This window comes from Gorilla gorilla, chromosome 17 (assembly GCF_029281585.2).
Source record: "Gorilla gorilla gorilla isolate KB3781 chromosome 17, NHGRI_mGorGor1-v2.1_pri, whole genome shotgun sequence".
In the NCBI taxonomy this organism is placed as follows: domain Eukaryota; kingdom Metazoa; phylum Chordata; class Mammalia; order Primates; family Hominidae; genus Gorilla; species Gorilla gorilla.
Window position 1 is genome coordinate 43,293,648 of NC_073241.2, and position 18,048 is coordinate 43,311,695.

Sequence of the window (18,048 nt, forward strand, 5' to 3'; positions counted from 1 at the left end):
TTTATAATTAAACAACTTTAGCTCTGCCCTTTACTGGGGCCCAGCATAAATTGTCTTTACATTGGATTGATTCTGTGGCACATAGTACTACACTATTAGTAAATAGTATTATATCAATAGTAAATAGCATTATATGAACATTCCTGTATATTTCCCTCCAAAATGTAGACTGAATGCTTTAAAAGCACACTGGGCATTTTCATCATAGGTAAAGAGGTTTAGAAAAAAAAGAAAAAGAAAATCTCTCCAAAAAGCAATCTCATTCAATGGATATTTAATAACATTCCATTCGTTTCTGAAAAATCTTCAGTTGTGAGTTTTAATTTTCAAGATTCACCTTTTTGGTCACAGACAGTGTCTTGTTAAAATGAACCTTTAGGGAACTTTTATTATTCAGTGAGAACTTGTGGGAATTATGGACTAAAACAGAATTATTATTTCATTATGTTTAAAGCTTTTCATTTATTTTCTCCATTGGTCTTTTAGAATTATCACTGTCCAACTGGATGAGAACAATCCTGTGGAAATGAAGTTGGGCGCATTAGTAGAAAGCAGGACGATAAATGTGTCCAATCTGTACGTCGGGGGAATTCCAGAGGGAGAGGGGACGTCGCTGCTCACAATGAGAAGATCGTTCCATGGCTGTATCAAAAACCTGATCTTCAATTTGGAGTAAGTGTACCCGCTCTCTGCATGTTCTTGCACTTTCTGACCTTTCATGGTGAGTGCTAACACTAATCTGAAATCTCATTTTACTGTTTGAGATTGAAAACTTTGCAAATTCCCAAATAATGAGTGAACCCCCTTGTTCTATCATGTAAGTCTCCCCAGATGGATTTTATTGGATTAGAATGTTAGACAGATCTGGTCATCATACTTTAAAAACCATTGCTGAACATTAGCTCTCTGTGACTGTCCATAAAGAGCTGGGATTTTAATATATTTTTGACATGCATTTGAAGGAACATAGGGATTTGGTGATGTAAGTCTCTTGCTGTCCTGAGAGCATTGCTTTGAAGGAGCTGTTTACTACGGGGCTACTAGCAGCTTCAGGTTATCAATGGCTTCGCCAAAAACAATTACTGTATCATTAAGAACTGGAAGACTTTGGGGGGCCAAGGTGGGCAGATCATGAGGTCAGGAGTTTGAGACCAGCCTGGCCAACATAGTGAAACCCCGTCTCTACTAAAAATACAAAAAATTAGCCGGGTGTGGTGGCAGGCACCTGTAATCCCAGCTACTCCGGAGGCTGAGGCAGGAGAATCACTTGAACCTGGAAGCGGAGGTGCAGTGAGCTGAGATTGCACCATTGCACGCCAGCCTGGGTGACAGAGTGAGACTCTGTCTCAAAAAGAAAAAAAAGAACTGGAAGCCTCCATTCCCTGTGTGGAGCTCATGATGAGGAAAAGAACTGACATGTGCCCATGAGCAGTTCATTCCTCCTTGCTCACCCTCTGCCTCTGGACAGGGTGCTGATGGGACACAAGCTGTGCTCTGCTCTGTGGGACCAGCATCTGCCCAGGAGAACCTGGAAGTGCCCTGGGCATCAGGAAATTGAAGCTCCCTCCTGGCTGGGTCACTGACTTGCCTAGTGACCTTGAACAAAGACTTGGATCTTTCATGGTCACAGTGTCCTTATCTGTGAAATTACCTCTTAGGAGTCCCTGAAATTTGCAAGAATAAAACATAGCGTTGAATTTCAATACAATCATAATGTCAGAGCTCTGGTTTAGATTTTTGTACAGGTTTATATTTATTCCCCCAGTTGTCTGTTCATTCATTCATTCATTCATTCATTCATTAATGAGGCATCCTCATGCTCCTGAAAGTCATGGGTTTGTGGACTCGGTAGAGCAGAAACGTTTCTGTGGAGTTCCCAGCTGTGCCTGGGAAAGCGCCAGGGGGACGTGTGCAGGCACAGGACACAGCACAGGAGCTGCAGAGTGAAAGTGCATGTGACAAGCGTAGCCCACAACCTCCTGGCAAGGGGAAGCATGTAAACAAGAAATCAGTGTTTCGTGGAGGTCACTGTGCAGCGCTTGGGAACTAGAGACAAAAACGTGTCCCTGAGGCAGCCAGTCAAGGCTGCAGGAGGAGGCGATGGCATCAGAGCTGACCTGGGGGGTGCTCAGGAATGGCCAGGGTCTGACATGGGGATACGCTAGGCTGGGTGCCATTGCAAGCAGAAGCGTCAGACAAGAAATATTAAGATAGCATGTCTGGACTCTGAGTCACAGTGAAGGATTGGCACTTTGGTTACTCTAAGAGAAATATATACATGGTTTTTAATTGATTTTCATTGTACAGTTATCAGATGACTTGGGTTCATGGACTGGTTTGTGATATCCTAATTTTGAAAACACTCTCTTGTTTCTACCTAGACTTTTGGATTTCAACAGTGCAGTTGGCCATGAGCAAGTCGACCTGGACACCTGCTGGCTGTCAGAAAGGCCTAAGCTGGCTCCCGATGCAGAGGACAGCAAGCTCTTGCCAGAGCCCCGGGCTTTTCCAGTAGGAGCGGCTTCCTTTACTATCAGTCAGGTCCAGTCAGCAAAGGAGGGCCTAGGACAGAGGGAGTTAAAATGGGGCCTTGCTGTAAAGGTGCCTGCGAAAGCTGGAGCTGGAGCTGGAGCTGTGCTAAAAATCAGAGCGGGGACAGGGTGGGAAAGGGTGCCTCAAGCAACTCAGATGACACGGCCCAATCCATAGATTGTAGGCCCCAACACCCAGGCCGCGCATTGGGCTGACGTATAATATGCTTTTGGCAGAGCTTCTATAAGGACTCATTATCAATTTACATTTAGCCAGGAAAGCATGAAAATAAGTACTTCATGTAAAGCCATTGTGCACATATTTGTTGCTTTAAAAAAAAAAAAAAGATTCAATTCATTAGGAAAAGCCAGTTCTGGCCAAATACTTTGAATGGCAGCCATTGTTATTTTTCATTTTCTCCCCCTTTTGCTTTCTCTGTTTCCCCGGTTTAAAGTGTGCACTCTGATAATTTAGAAGATGGCAGAAGCATTCAAGAGCAGGACCTTCTGAGCACGGCGAGGCTTTGAGTTCAGGGCAGTTTTCATGGTAGCATCTGCCTGTGCTGAAGCAGAAAACAGCATCTGGGACCCCCGTGACTTGGGCACTCTCAGGGCAGCCCGCAGATGGTTGCATGGGGTTCAGGGGCCCTTCCCGCCTGGCTCCCCTTGTCTGCATCCTGCCCTGTCAGTGTGGACCTAGGTTCACACTCTGAGGCCCTGCAAAACATGTCACCTGTGGGCACCTCCAGTTTTCCAGTGCCTGGTCCGCAGCTCATCTCGGCAGCTGCATCCTTAGGGCCATTCCCAAAACCTCAGGTCATGGCAGGGGCCTAGGGGGACAGCAAGGCCTTTGCCCCTTAAGCCTAATGAAAATTTGTAGGAGAGACTTCAGTGTCCTTATGAATTTCAGTGAAGCTGAGTGGGATTAAGGTGAAAGACAGAAGCTCTAAGTGCTTTCTTCAGGGAGATAAAGCGCTGGCGAGTGCATCATTTAAACCGAAGATGGAGTGAGCGCCAACAGGCACTGGTGGTTGTTGCTGTTGTGATGGGATTGCTTCGTAGATGGCTCTTCATGGCTGAACACGCGTGTGTCAGTGGGGTTCGGGCTGCGGGTGGCGGCTGAGTGTCCCTGTGTGTCTCTTACAGGAACAGTGTGTGGTGGATGCAGCTCTGGAGTACGTTCCCGGCGCTCACCAGTTTGGTCTCACACAAAACAGCCATTTCATCTTGCCTTTTAATCAGTCGGCTGTCAGAAAGAAGTAGGTATCATTCTAACATCCGTATGCGGTGTCTCATTGCTAGATGTATGGGGGTGTTCTGCAGCCACAGAGTCTTTTCCAAAAGAACCTGCTTTTATTTTATGATGAAGTGCTTGATTTGCAACCAAATGGCAAAGAGAAGGAATTCAGTGTTGGTGCAAATCACAACGCTTTCATGGTGGTTCACCGGGGAGTCTGTGGTTTCTGCCTTTTCCCTTCTGGAGAGTGGCTGGCTTCCCCTTTCTGTGTGCATGTAAGGAAGCGTGTGGGCGTCTAAATTAAGTCTCCTGGATCTATTATTGTTTGGACTTTCAACCCCATTCCACTTTAAGCATTCCCTAGTCTGATGTCTTTGTCTACCCAAACTCTTACACTGTGGTGGCCAAAATCCCGAGTGCCACACCCACCCCTCTCTGCACCTTCTGGACCTCATACCTGCCTGTCCCTGGGACCCTTCTGCCAAGGGAAGATCTCAAGGCCTGGAGCTTGAGGCTCCCGGACTCCATGTTGCTCCTCTCTCCTCCTGTGGTCCTCCAGCTCACCTGCCAGGCTTGCCTGCAGACTCTGCCATGCCCTGCCCGTCTTGTTGTCATTGGCTGTGAGTGCCACCCTGTCATACCCCCTTAGACCTGGGCTCCTGTCTGTCCTCTGCAGCTCCTGCCATCACTCTCTGTGAATTCAACAGCTGCCTAACACCTGACCTTTCTGTGCTCAAACTGTGCTCTGTGGAAGGTCTTTCCCTGCTCCCTCCTCAGCCAGCCTCTTCCATGGCCATACCCTTGACTTCTTCACAGGTATCCATCCCTCTCACAGTCTCGACTTTAAAAGCCTCCTATTAGCAAACCCCTTTCTTCTCGTCTCCACTCTGTGCCTCCCCACTCCTGCAGTTTCTCAGCTGCATGGAGACCTCTAAGCCGCTAGCCCTAATGCCCTCCCACCACCATCTCCCCTCTTCTCTAGCCCCAAATCACAATTCATCCCCCAGATAGGTTCCAGGCCAGTGTTACAGGTGTCCTCTGCAAAATCCCCTGACCCTTTCTCTCTCCCACTCCTGCGAGCCCAGCTAAAAGCCAACATTCCGCCTGCTCTGTGCCAAAACCCACACGGGAGACCAAGGCCGAGGAGATGGATGTCTCCTTCCTAGCTGGTTTGAGCTGGATATCATAGCCGTCAATCTCAGATGGAGCCTCCAAATGACATGGGGAGCCAGTGCATTGCTCTAATATGTTCATGGTTTTTATTCTCCATGACTACTTCCTCATAGCTGCTCTTAGCTCAGAGCCCTGTGCACCAGTCTGTCTTCCCACCCCAGCTGATGACTTGCCTCGTTGAGAAGAAAGAGCTCCTTCATCTGTCCACCACCAAAAAGACCAGCCCCTGCTTTTGTTCCTGACCCTCTATCTCTTCTGCTACCACAGATGAAGGGTACTTGCTCCTAGCAAAGCCCACCCAGCCAGCCCCAGCTTGTCCTCTGGATCCCATCCGCCCTCTCCTCCTAGGACATGCACAGCAGCCACTCCTCACAGACCAGCACACAGATGCCGCTGTCACCCCATCGTCAGCAGTGACAGCAAGAGCAGCAAACTATTGTGCTGGAGGTTGACACAAAGATTTTTACACAGATGCCCTAATTTACTCCTCATAATTCTCCTATGAGGAAGGTATTGTTATTATCTCCATTTAACAGATAAGGAGATTGAGGTATAGGGAGCCTGAGGCATCTGCTCAAAGTCACACAGCTGGTAAATGGTAGAGCTGGGATTCGAACCCAGGCCTTCTGGCTCCAGAGTCTGTGCCTGTAGAGTAGTTTCCCCTTCTCCTCGGGGGATACGTTCCAGGACCCCCAGTGGTTGCCTGAAACCTCGGCTAGTACCTAAACGTCATATACACTGTGTTTTCCTATGCATGCATATCTATGATAAAGTTGAATTTATAAATTAGGCACAGGAAGAGATCAACAATAATAATAAAATAGAAGAATTATAACAATATGCCAGCATCACTCCTCTTGTGCCTCGAGGGCATTATTGAGTAAAATCAGGGTGACCTGAACACAAGCCCCACTGTACTGCCACAGTCGATCTGCAAACCTAGACAGCTATAAAGGGACCAATGGGCCCATGGCTCCCATGGCGTGGATCCGCTGGACACAGGCAGACATGGCTCCCATGGTGTGGATCCGCTGGACACAGGCAGACATGGCTCGCATGGTGTGGATCCGCTGGACACAGGCAGACATGGCTCCCATGGCGTGGATCCGCTGGACACAGGCAGACATGGCTCCCATGGCGTGGATCCGCTGGACACAGGCAGACATGGCTCACATGGTGTGGATCCGCTGGACACAGGCAGACATGGCTCCCATGGCGTGGATCCGCTGGACACAGGCAGACATGGCTCGCATGGTGTGGATCCTCTGGACACAGGCAGACATGGCTCCCATAGTGTGGATCCGCTGGACACAGGCAGACATGGCTCGCATGGTGTGGATCCATCCGCTGGACACAGGCAGACATGGCTCCCATGGCGTGGATCCGCTGGACACAGGCAGACATGGCTCGCATGGCGTGGATCCACTGGACACAGGCAGACATGGCTCCCATGGCGTGGATCCGCTGGACACAGGCAGACATGGCTCCCATGGCGTGGATCCGCTGGACACGGGCAGACATGGCTCCCATGGCGTGGATCCGCTGGACACAGGCAGACATGGCTCACATGGTGTGGATCCGCTGGACACAGGCAGACATGGCTCCCATGGCGTGGATCCGCTGGACACAGGCAGACATGGCTCGCATGGTGTGGATCCGCTGGACATAGGCAGACATGGCTCCCATGGCGTGGATCCGCTGGACACAGGCAGACATGGCTCGCATGGTGTGGATCCATCCGCTGGACACAGGCAGACATGGCTCCCATGGCGTGGATCCGCTGGACACAGGCAGACATGGCTCGCATGGTGTGGATCCGCTGGACATAGGCAGACATGGCTCCCATGGCGTGGATCCGCTGGACACAGGCAGACATGGCTCGCATGGTGTGGATCCATCCGCTGGACACAGGCAGACATGGCTCCCATGGCGTGGATCCGCTGGACACAGGCAGACATGGCTCGCATGGCGTGGATCCGCTGGACACAGGCAGACATGGCTCGCATGGCGTGGATCCTCTGGACACAGGCAGACATGGCTCGCATGGCGTGGATCCACTGGACACAGGCAGACATGGCTCGCATGGCGTGGATCCTCTGGACACAGGCAGACATGGCTCGCATGGCGTGGATCCTCTGGACACGGGCAGACATGGCTCCCATGGGGTGGATCCGCTGGACACGGGCAGACATGGCTCCCATGGCGTGGATCCTCTGGACACGGGCAGACATGGCTCGCATGGCGTGGATCCTCTGGACACGGGCAGACATGGCTCCCATGGCGTGGATCCGCTGGACACGGGCAGACATGGCTCCCATGGCGTGGATCCGCTGGACACGGGCAGACATGGCTCCCATGGCGTGGATCCGCTGGACACGGGCAGACATGGCTCGCATGGCGTGGATCCGCTGGACACGGGCAGACATGGCTCGCATGGCGTGGATCCGCTGGACACGGGCAGACATGGCTCGCATGGCGTGGATCCGTTGGACACGGGCAGACATGGCTCGCATGGCGTGGATCCGCTGGACACGGGCAGACATGGCTCGCATGGCGTGGATCCTCTGGACACGGGCAGACATGGCTCCCATGGCGTGGATCCGCTGGACACGGGCAGACATGGCTCCCATGGCGTGGATCCGCTGGACACGGGCAGACATGGCTCCCATGGCGTGGATCCGCTGGACACGGGCAGACATGGCTCGCATGGCGTGGATCCGCTGGACACGGGCAGACATGGCTCGCATGGCGTGGATCCGCTGGACACGGACAGACATGGCTCGCATGGTGTGGATCCGCTGGACACGGGCAGACATGGCTCGCATGGTGTGGATCCTCTGGACACGGGCAGACATGGCTCGCAGGGCGTGGATCCGCTGGACACAGGCAGACATGGCTCCCATGGCGTGGATCCGCTGGACACGGGCAGACATGGCTCCCATGGCGTGGATCCGCTGGACATGGGCAGACATGGCTCCTATGGTGTGGATCCGCTGGACACAGGCAGACATGGCTCCCGTGGCGTGAATCCACTGGACACAGACAGGATTCACTTTCTGGGCAGGACCGAGTGGGATGGCATGAGATCTCATCACGCTACTCAGAGTGATGCCCAATTTAAAACTTACGTATTGTTTATTTCCAGAACTTCCCATTTAGTATTTTCAGACCTCAGTTGACTGCAGATAACTGAAACCTCAAAAAGTGAAACCTTGGAAGGCAAAACCACAAATAAGAAGGGACTGCTGTAACCTCTGTGCTCCACTCCCTCTCTCACTTTGACTTCTAAAGCAGAACCCCCCAGGAGACATCACATTCCCCTGCACACACATGCACAGTACCTGGCTCTGTTTCCCAGCAAGGCTCTTGAAAGAGCTGCCCTTTCCTCAGGGACTGTTTCCTCATTTAACCATCCGGTCAGCCTCCCGCACACCCCCAGCTGCTCTTGAAAGAGTTACTCGAGACCCCTGTGCAGCTACATGGTGTGGAGCCCCCTGCACTGGGCTCTCAGCAGCCCCTGGACTTCCTTGGCTGTCACAGATGCACACTCTCCTAGTTCCCTGCTCTCTCTCGGCCCGCCTTCCTCAGTCTCCCAGCTGAGAGTGCTGGGCCCTTCCACACGCTCTCCCAGGATGGCCTTCTATGTTCCGATCACCTTAAAATGCCACCTAGATATGGCAGAACCTACCTGTGTAGCTCTGGCCTCCACTTAGAACTCAGGATTTGTGGGCCCACCAGCCACTCGAGATCTGCATGTGGACTGGGACAGGTTCCTCAGCCACTCAACATCTCTGTGTGGCCTGGAACAGTCTCCTGGGCCTCATCACCCCGAAAGGAATTCGCAGGCTTCCCTCAGTCCTGCTCTCCTGCTCTTTGCCGTTGCCGCGGGCACAATCACCATTCACCTGGTTGCCCAAGGCCCAAGCCTAGGGGCTATTTTTCATTTCACTTTTTCTCACTCTCCAAATCCAGTCCATTGGCAAATCCTCTTGCTTCTTCCTCCAGAACGTTTCCTGAATCTGTTCTGAGTCCCCACCGCCACCCTGGTCTAAGCCACCCGATTCCTCCCTGTTGGCTGTCATAACAGGTGCCTGATGGGACCCGCTTCACCCCTGACCCCCTGACCTGTTCTTCAGTTTAAACAGAGGATCTCTTAAAGGAATTCTCGGCCACTCCCCCTTTCAAAGCCCTCCTGTGACTTCCCACTGTGCCGAAAATCCAAGCACCCTCAAAGCCCCTCCTCCCTATGATGGAGCCACATCTGCCCTCATCCTGTCCCTGGGTGCTCCAGTGACACCGTGGTCCCTCTGACGGGGCCCACCCAGGCGCAGCCTTCCTCCACACCTGCAGTGGCTCTGGTTCCCCCGCGGCCTCAGGTGGGCTTCCTGCTGTCCCCTGCCATCAAGCCCTCACATTGCAGGGGCTTGCCCTTTCTGTCATTCAGACCTCAGCTGAAATATCAGCTTTGCAGAGTTACCCGCGTTGAATGCTTAAGGTAGCCACCAGTTGGCCTCTACAGGACCCACTTTACTGTCTGATGTGTTTCTGTATTAGTTTCATGAGCAAAGGGATCTTCCTCTTTGTTCACGGCTTTATCCTCATCCTGAAACAGTTCCCGGCCGACAGAGGTAGGCAGTAATAACTCATTATATGAATGGATGTGTAAATGATGAAGGAATGAATACCCCTCTCTCCTGAGATGTTCAATGTAAACACTGAAACAATTGTTGGGTCCTCTTTTGAGGTGTTAAAAATGAAAAGTAAAAGTTTCCTTTCTCAACGCTGAGCACTTGTTTTCCCCAGGCTCTCGGTTGAGCTAAGCATCCGCACGTTCGCCTCCAGCGGCCTGATTTACTACATGGCTCATCAGAACCAAGCAGACTACGCTGTGCTCCAGCTGCACGGGGGCCGCCTCCACTTCATGTTTGACCTTGGCAAAGGCAGAACAAAGGTCTCTCACCCTGCACTGCTCAGTGATGGCAAGTGGCACACGGTACGATCTCAGGAGGCTTGTGGTGGCTGCTTCTGAGTTCTGTTCCATCTATCACTCGGGTTCACTCCATTTCTCAAAGGCACATTATCCCCATTAATCTCTATCTCGCCGTGTGTGTCTGGTGTCTCCCCCAGATACTACAAGTCTTGAAGGCAGGGATCTTTTCTGCTTCTGAAATATCCCCAGGGCCTTGTTTAGTACCTGACATGAAATAGACATTCAACAAACATTGGTGGGATGAACAAAAGGTACTAGACATGTTCTTGACTTGGCAAGGAGTATGTAAAGCCTAGCCTCCCCTCATGGCATTTGCTTTCTGATAACCGGAACTCTGGAGCACTTTCTGGTGTGCAGCACGCTTTACCTGTGCCTGTAATCGGCCAGCTGGGTTGTTCTTGTCCACTGCCCAGAAAAGCAAATGCACTAAGAATGGCGGGTTTTGCAGCAAAGAAAGAGTTTAATTATTGCAGAGGCAACTTGCCAGGAGATAATTCTCAAAGCCGCCTCCCCAAGAATTCAAGGACTAGGTTTAAAACCTCGTGTAAACAAGGATAGTTTGGCAGCTAGGGGATAAGGAATGGCAAATGCTAATTGATTGGATTGGGGAAGAAATCATAGGGGGTCGAAGTTGTCTTCTTGTGCTGAGCCAGTTCCTGGGTAGGGGTTACTGCTCTGGGTGGTGCCAGTTGGTTCATACTGAATGCAAAGTCTGAAAAATATCTCAAATGCCAGTCCTAGGTTTTACAATAGCAGTGTTATCTATATGGGGCAATCGGAGAAGGTATAACACTTATGACTATTGGCTACGTGATTCCTAAGCAATAAGTAGTTTAAAAGGGCAAATTATAAACAATGACTGGTTAGAGTTTATGCCCACATCTTAGCAGGAGAAACAATGGCTGGTTAGAGTTTACGCCTGTATCTTAGCAGAATTCAGGCCCCTATCACAATTCCAACCTTGTGGCATTTCCTTAATTTTACAAAGGCGATTTTGGTCCCTGAGCAAGGAGGGAGCTAGTTTTGGGGAGGGACTGTTAACCATCTTTGTTTTAAACTGTCAACTAAATTCCTCCCATTTCGGGAAGGGACTGTTATCATCTTTGATTTAAAGTTAAACTATCCACTAAATTCCTCCCATTTCCAGAAGGGACTGTTATCATCTTTGTTTTAAACTATCAACTAAATTCCTCCCATAGCTAGGTTGAATTAGCAAAGACAGCTTATGAGGTTAGAAGCAAGATAGAGTCAGTTATGTCAGATTCCTCTTGCTGTCATTTTGCTATGTCAGATTTCTTTCACTGTTACAGTTTTTGCAAAGGCAGTTTCATACCTGCCTCCCTTCTTCTGCCAGGCTCATCCACTTTTCGTCACCAATGTCTAAAAATTTGAACCATCCTTTAGCATTGCATTCAGGTTGTTATAGCTCTCAGAAACAGATGTTGCATCTGTTAAAGTTTATACATCTGTTAAAAGTTTTTTCAGATTCCTCAAAAATTATGCATGTTTTCACTTTGCTGTAGGTCAAGACAGACTATGTTAAAAGAAAAGGCTTCATAACTGTCGACGGCCGAGAGTCCCCCATGGTGACTGTGGTGGGAGATGGAACCATGCTGGATGTGGAGGGTTTGTTCTACCTAGGAGGCCTGCCCTCCCAGTACCAGGCCAGGAAAATTGGAAATGTAAGCAGCATTTTCCATACTGACATTTTACCTTCGTTGTGGTTGTGCTTATTTTGTAGAAGAGCATACCTCACGGCATCTTTATGTTTAAATTACCTTGTTTGAACCTGGGGCTTGTAAAGAGGTTTACTTTGCAGGCATGTCCACAGATCGTGTGCCAGGGCCGCCCCTCAGAACCCGATCAGTCTTTCCAGCCTGTTAGTTAATGAACATCTCCCTTTCCGCAGCCACGTGGCCACAGCACAATTCAGGGAAGCCCAGCAAATGCATATTCGCACATTAGTAAACTCAGCATTTTTTGATTTCCACGATATTTCACTAAAATAATAGAAAACACTTCCACTGCATTATTAGCAAAGATACTCAAATGGTAGCTCTAACTTAGACATTCATGTGAAGTATTGTGGCAATTAAAGTTTTAAAACAAAAAGATTACATTTTAATGTGTTTTGCTGAGACCAATCTGATGAGGTGGAAGGAAAATGTGTCCAAGCCCTTCCCGTTAGAATCACCACTGTCTACTCTTCATGTCATTTGGCTTAGATCACACACAGCATCCCTGCCTGCATTGGGGATGTGACGGTTAACAGCAAACAGCTGGACAAGGACAGCCCGGTGTCTGCCTTCACGGTGAACAGGTGCTACGCAGTGGCCCAGGAAGGAACATACTTTGACGGAAGCGGATATGCAGCTCTTGGTATGTGTTAGCAACACTCTCGAAGGCAGTCCCCGGATGAGTCTGTACTCTAAAGCGATGTGGATCCAAGAGTATAAGACAGGACCCACTGGACAAGGCTGCAGGAAAACCACATTGAGTTTAGTATTCCAGTTGATTCCTAATTTCTTGGCGTAAAAAGCCTTCTCAGGTCTTATGCTATCTGGATGGCCTGACAAAGTCTCCCCCAAGGAGTGGTGTGACTCCTGACAGAGGCCAGACATGGGGTGCTAGTTTCATCTATAGTTTCCCCAGGTTCTGTAATGCACACTTACTGTCCAAGTTAAGAAAGGGCTTTGAATTAAAAATCAGCAGCATAAAATGTCTAGACCAGCTGGCGCCAGGGAGGCTGTGCAGAAGTTTGGGTGGGGAAGAGGGGGAAGCCAGCAGAACATCTCTCGTTCACTCTGTGCTTCCTTTCTCCTGTTCCTGGGGTTTAGGCTCCAGCCCTGCTGGGCAGCCCCCTCCGTGGCCTCAGCTCCCCTTGCACTCCCCAGCTCTGGGCATACCATCTTCTCTCCTTTTCCCTTCAGCCTTGGGCATGGGAACAACTGCCTGCTGTTGTCAATAGCCCCAGTGTGGCTCCTCGGCTTTTTTATCACCTGAATTAAAAAAGCATTCCATTCAATCCCCACCTTTAACAAACTTAGTATGGACTCTGATACACTCAGTAAATGATGATTCCCGCAAGTACACAGATACTAGGAAAATAAAGTGGACTATTCTCGGATGATGATAAAGGGATTCCAGGGATCAAATCCCAACAGCCCACGGGAAAGACTGCCGCAGGGAGGACGTGTCCACAGGGTGAGGCAGGGCCACGTGCTTCTGTGGCCACAGATGAAGGAGGTGCCTGGCTCTGCTCTGACCTGGCTGACTGCGTGTGTCTTCTTTAAAAGCTCCACGTCATCTCCCAGATGTGGAAGCCGAGGCTCAGAGGGCAGGAGTGACCTGCTGGTGGGGATGCAGCTGGATCCAAAGGAGGAGCTAGAGCCAGGTCCCCCAACCCCTAGCCAGGAGGCCAAATGCTCAACCTGGGCCTGGCAGCGCTCACCCTGACTTGGGTCCTCCTTGTGTGTTACAGTCAAAGAGGGCTACAAAGTGCAGTCAGATGTGAACATCACACTGGAGTTTCGAACCTCCTCGCAGAATGGCGTCCTCCTGGGGATCAGCACTGCCAAAGTGGATGCCATTGGACTAGAGCTTGTGGACGGCAAGGTGGGTGCTTCCTCTCCATGAGGGTCTTCCTCCCCCCAGTGTCAGAGACAGAGCAATTGAGAAACAGCAGATTCAAATTCACAACTATCTATTTTCATGGAGTCAAACAATGGTCCCATTACTATTTTAAAAACAGATATTGCTACAAAAAAACCTTTTTGGTTTATTTTTTAAAAGATTTTCAAAAATAACTTTTTATATGTTTGAAAGTAAGCTTTCAGCAAAATTACAACTATAATACAAAGAACTTTTTTTCCTGAACCATCTGAGAATAAGCTGCTGACCTGATGCCCTATCCCTTCTAATAATTTTTTTAACTTTTTATTTGGAAATTATTACAGATTCATAGGAAGTTGCAATGAAATGTACAGGGAGGGCCCCATGCACCATTCACCCAGACCCAGGTTTCCCAGTGGTAGCATTATGCATTTTTTTTCTTTTTGAGACGGAGTTTCGCTCTTGTTGCCCAAGCTAGAGTGCAATGGTGCAATCTCAGCTCACTGCAACCTCTGCCTCCCAGGTTCAAGTGATTCTCCTGCCTCAGCCTCCTGAGTAGCTGGGATTACAGGCGTGCACCACCACACCCGGCTAATTTTTGTATTTTTTAGTAGAGACCAGGTTTCACCATGTTGGTCAGGCTGTTCTCGAACTCCTGACCTCGTGATCCGCCCACCTCGCCTCCCAAAGTGCTGGGATTACAAACATTATGCATTTTTCTAGCACAATCAAGATACTTAATTGTATCAATACTACAAGGCTCCCCCTTAATACCCCATCATGGCCACACCCAACTCCTGTACCCCTAATCCTAGGCAACCACTAATCTGTTTGCTGTCCCTCTAATTTCTGTTTTGCCAGTGTTATATAAATGAAGTGACGCAGTAGGTGTCCTTATGAGATCAGCTTTTCACACTCAGCCTGATCTTGGGAAGGTCGTCTGGGTGGTTGTGCATATCAACAGTCCGTTCCCTTTTGTGGTGGCGTATTACTCTGTGGGATAGACGTACCATGCTATAATTTTTTTTTAATGTAGAACATGTTATTTTTTCTGTGGCTGTTCTGCCCTTGCTTTTCAGCCTCTCATGTCCCTCTCCTGCTGGCAACAGAATGAACTCAACAATTTGCAGTACTAGTCCTTTAGTCTCCTGCTTGAAAACCGCCTCCTTCACAGTTTCTCCCAGTTCTCACTTTCCTTCCTCTCCCCTTTGGGGCTGTCTGGGCACAGGCGGGATGCAGGGAAGGGAGTCTCAATGGCCCTTTTCCTTTCTGTGGGCTCTCTAGTGGACAGCAGCTGAGCCATAGCCATATCGTGGTCTTCAGGGCAGCCTCTTACAGTGAGTGGTCTGGGGTCTCAGTGTTGCCCCTGCATGGGGGCTGCTCCTGGAGAGTTTGGCCAGCGTCCCTTTCAGCTCAGGCTTCTCATCCTGGTTGTCATGAGTAGTGCCACCTTTTCATCTTCCCGCTTCCCCGTGGGGTCATGTGCAAACTTGGGGATTTCTGCCAAGCCACACAGAGGCCGTGGGGAATCAGGGATGGTGTCTCTCTGGTCCTCTCTCTACCTAACTACATTTTACCAGCATTTCTGCGGCACTGTGGTCAGTGTTTGTTGTTGTGGGAGTAAGATGCCTGAATTTTCCAACACTAGTGCCTCTTGGAAGGCAAGGAACAAGTCTCCATGTTCTAGATTCCCCAGGACTTACCAGTTGTTTCTAGTATTTCCCTACTTACTCCCCGCTGGGTTTTGACCTCTAGGATATCCTAGAGTGGGGGTGGGGAGGATCTGAAAGGTCATGTCTGACCTTTTGCCCTTCACCTCTTTTCCGATTCATGACAAAACAGAACTAACTTGATGTCATATTGCTGCCTCTCTACACTGACTTACAGCCAACTTTTTCCCTCATCTATACTTTAAAAACTTTTGTATCTATTTTCATGTTTTTATGTGACAGCTAAAAAATGTTACCAGGGGCCAGATATGGTGGCTAACACCTGTAATCCCAAAACTTTGGGAGGCAGAGGCAGGAGGATTGCTTGAGCCCAGGAGTTTGAGACCAGCCAGGGCAACATAGCGACACCCCATCTCTATTTTTGAAAAATATTTTATTTAGATAAATAAAAAATTAGGAATGCAATCAGAAGTGTAATTGCTGCAAACAATGTAATTTTCTGTTGTATTATACATTTTACTTCTTATTGGATTATTATGTATAGTTCTTTTTTAACATTTTTAGTTGTTACCTAAGGGTTTATGACATATCCTTAATTGTCACAGTCCACCTAGAAATAATACTGAGCAGTTTCATATATAGCATAACAATTTTCAAAAAGTACATTTGAAATTCTTTCCTCCTGTCTTAGTCTGCTTGGGGTGCCAGAACAAAGTACCACAGACTGTGTGGCTTAAACAATGGAAATTTATTTTCTTGCCACTCTAGAGACTAGAAGTCCGAGATCAATGTGTTAGTAAGGTTTTTTATTCTGAGGCCTGTCTCTTTGACTTACAGATGCCTCGTTCTCCCTGTGTTCTCACATGGTCTTCCCTCTGTGCATGTCTGTGTCCTAATCTCTTCTTATAAAGACACAGTCAGATTGGATGAGGGCCACCCTAGTAACTCATCTTTACTTAATTACCTCTTTAAAAGCTCCATCTTCAAATACAATCACATTCTGAGGTACTGGGGGTTAGGACTTCAGCATATGAATTTTGGAGGGCGATCTTCAGCCCATAACACCTCCTATCCTTTGCAAAGCTGAGATCTCTTTACTTGCTGTGGGAGAGCATCTACAGTTCATCAGAAGAGAGTTAGTAAACATTCGCTCATAGGTGCTGTCAATAGGTATGACCGGGCCAGGTGCGGTGGCTCACACCTGTAATCCCGGCACTTTGGGAGGCCGAGGTGGGCAAATCACCGAGGTCAGGAATTCAAGACCAGCCTGGCCAACATGGTGAAACCCTGTCTCTACTAAAAATACAAAAATTAGTTGGGCATGGTGGCGGATGCCTGTAATCCCAGCTATGCGGGAGGCTGAGGCAAAAGAATCACTTGAACCCAGGAGGTGGAGTTTGCAGTAAGCCAAGACCGCGCCACTGCACTCCAGCCTGGACAACAGGAGCGAAACTCCATCTCAAAGAAAAAAAATGAAAGTATGACCAGCACCTCCAGTAAGGCTATTAGCTCCTAAAATGTCCTAAAATTGAGGCCCTCATTTAAGGATGCAGTGTGCTCAGACTTGTGGTCATGAAGGTGGCCATTTGCCCTTTCTGGAATTTGGGGAATAGTATAACATCTGAATCTTTTTTTTTTTTTTTTTTTTTTTGAGATGGAGTTTCGCTCTTGTTGCCCAGGCTGGAGTGCAATGGTATGATCTTGGCTCACCGTAACCTCTGCCTCCCAGGTTTAAGCGATTTTCCTGCCTCAGCCTCCTGAGTTGCTGGGATTACAGGCATGCGCCACCACGCCTAGCTAATTTTTTTGTATTTTTAGTAGAGACAGGGTTTCTCCATGTTGCTCAGGCTGGTCTCGAATTCCTGACCTCGGGTGATCCGCCCGCCTCGGCCTCCTAAAATGCCAGGATTACAGGTGTGAGCCACCATGCCCAGCCATCATCTGAATCCTTTAAAAGGTTATTTTTCAAAACTATTTTCTGTTTCTCCTAGTTAGCTCTCCCTTTAAACATAATGCTGCAATTTTATCCACTCCAAGAGCTTATACAAATGGACTGTGTTCCTTAAATACACAAAAATTCACGAAGATATTTGCTTTTAGGTCTTGTTCCATGTCAACAATGGTGCTGGCAGGATAACAGCTGCATATGAGCCCAAAACCGCCACTGCACTCTGTGATGGAAAATGGCACACTCTTCAAGCTAACAAAAGCAAACATCGTATCACTCTGATTGTTGACGGGAACGCAGTTGGCGCTGAAAGTCCACACACCCAGTCTACCTCAGTGGACACCAACAATCCCATTTATGTTGGTGGCTATCCTGGTATGTACAGGTACCTGCTCTTCAACTCAAAAGGGGCACTGTCCCTGGAGGAAGTCTTAGTTCAGGTGGATGTAGAATAGGGATTGAGAAAGGTACATGGTTTGGGTGACAAATCCTTTACCATTTTAGAAAGGCTATTTCAAATATCTAAGAATTCTTGGAAAACTTAAAATAATCTACACACACAAGTTAATCATTGGGTAAGACTGTGAGAACATTGGGTCTGATATAAAGGCAGCCGTATGACTTTACCGAAGTAAATTTCATGACTGTCAGACTTGGGAGTCATTTTAGGGCTAGGGAATCGTTTTAGGAAACAAACTTGTGACTCATCTCTCTGGTCAATTTTGGATTAGAATTATGTATTTTAGATGTTCCAAGGAATTGTTGCAAATAATAAACACCTGTTGTATGACTTTTTTTAAGTTATAACTATGCCTTAAAATTTTATATATTAAAAGTTTTTGGCCAGGTGTGGTGGCTTACACCTATAATCCCGGCACTTTGGGAGG

General features: G+C 48.7%; 1 protein-coding gene across 2 annotated transcripts in view; it reads left to right on the forward strand.

The window, feature by feature from the left end:
* Positions 1–18,048, forward strand: part of LAMA1 (laminin subunit alpha 1) — a 175,691-nt gene that overhangs the window by 156,855 nt on the left and 788 nt on the right. Inside the window, exons 55-62 of one of the 2 annotated variants that reach the window (XM_019014254.4) lie at positions 487–672; positions 2,382–2,511; positions 3,678–3,790; positions 9,745–9,934; positions 11,455–11,613; positions 12,157–12,310; positions 13,413–13,546; positions 17,314–17,536. In XM_019014254.4, coding sequence (XP_018869799.3) covers positions 487–672; positions 2,382–2,511; positions 3,678–3,790; positions 9,745–9,934; positions 11,455–11,613; positions 12,157–12,310; positions 13,413–13,546; positions 17,314–17,536 — 1,289 coding nt within the window. Of the gene's footprint in view, positions 1–486; positions 673–2,381; positions 2,542–3,677; positions 3,791–9,744; positions 9,935–11,454; positions 11,614–12,156; positions 12,311–13,412; positions 13,547–17,313; positions 17,537–18,048 lie in introns of both variants that reach the window. The other variant, XM_063699401.1, reaches the window with a different exon arrangement.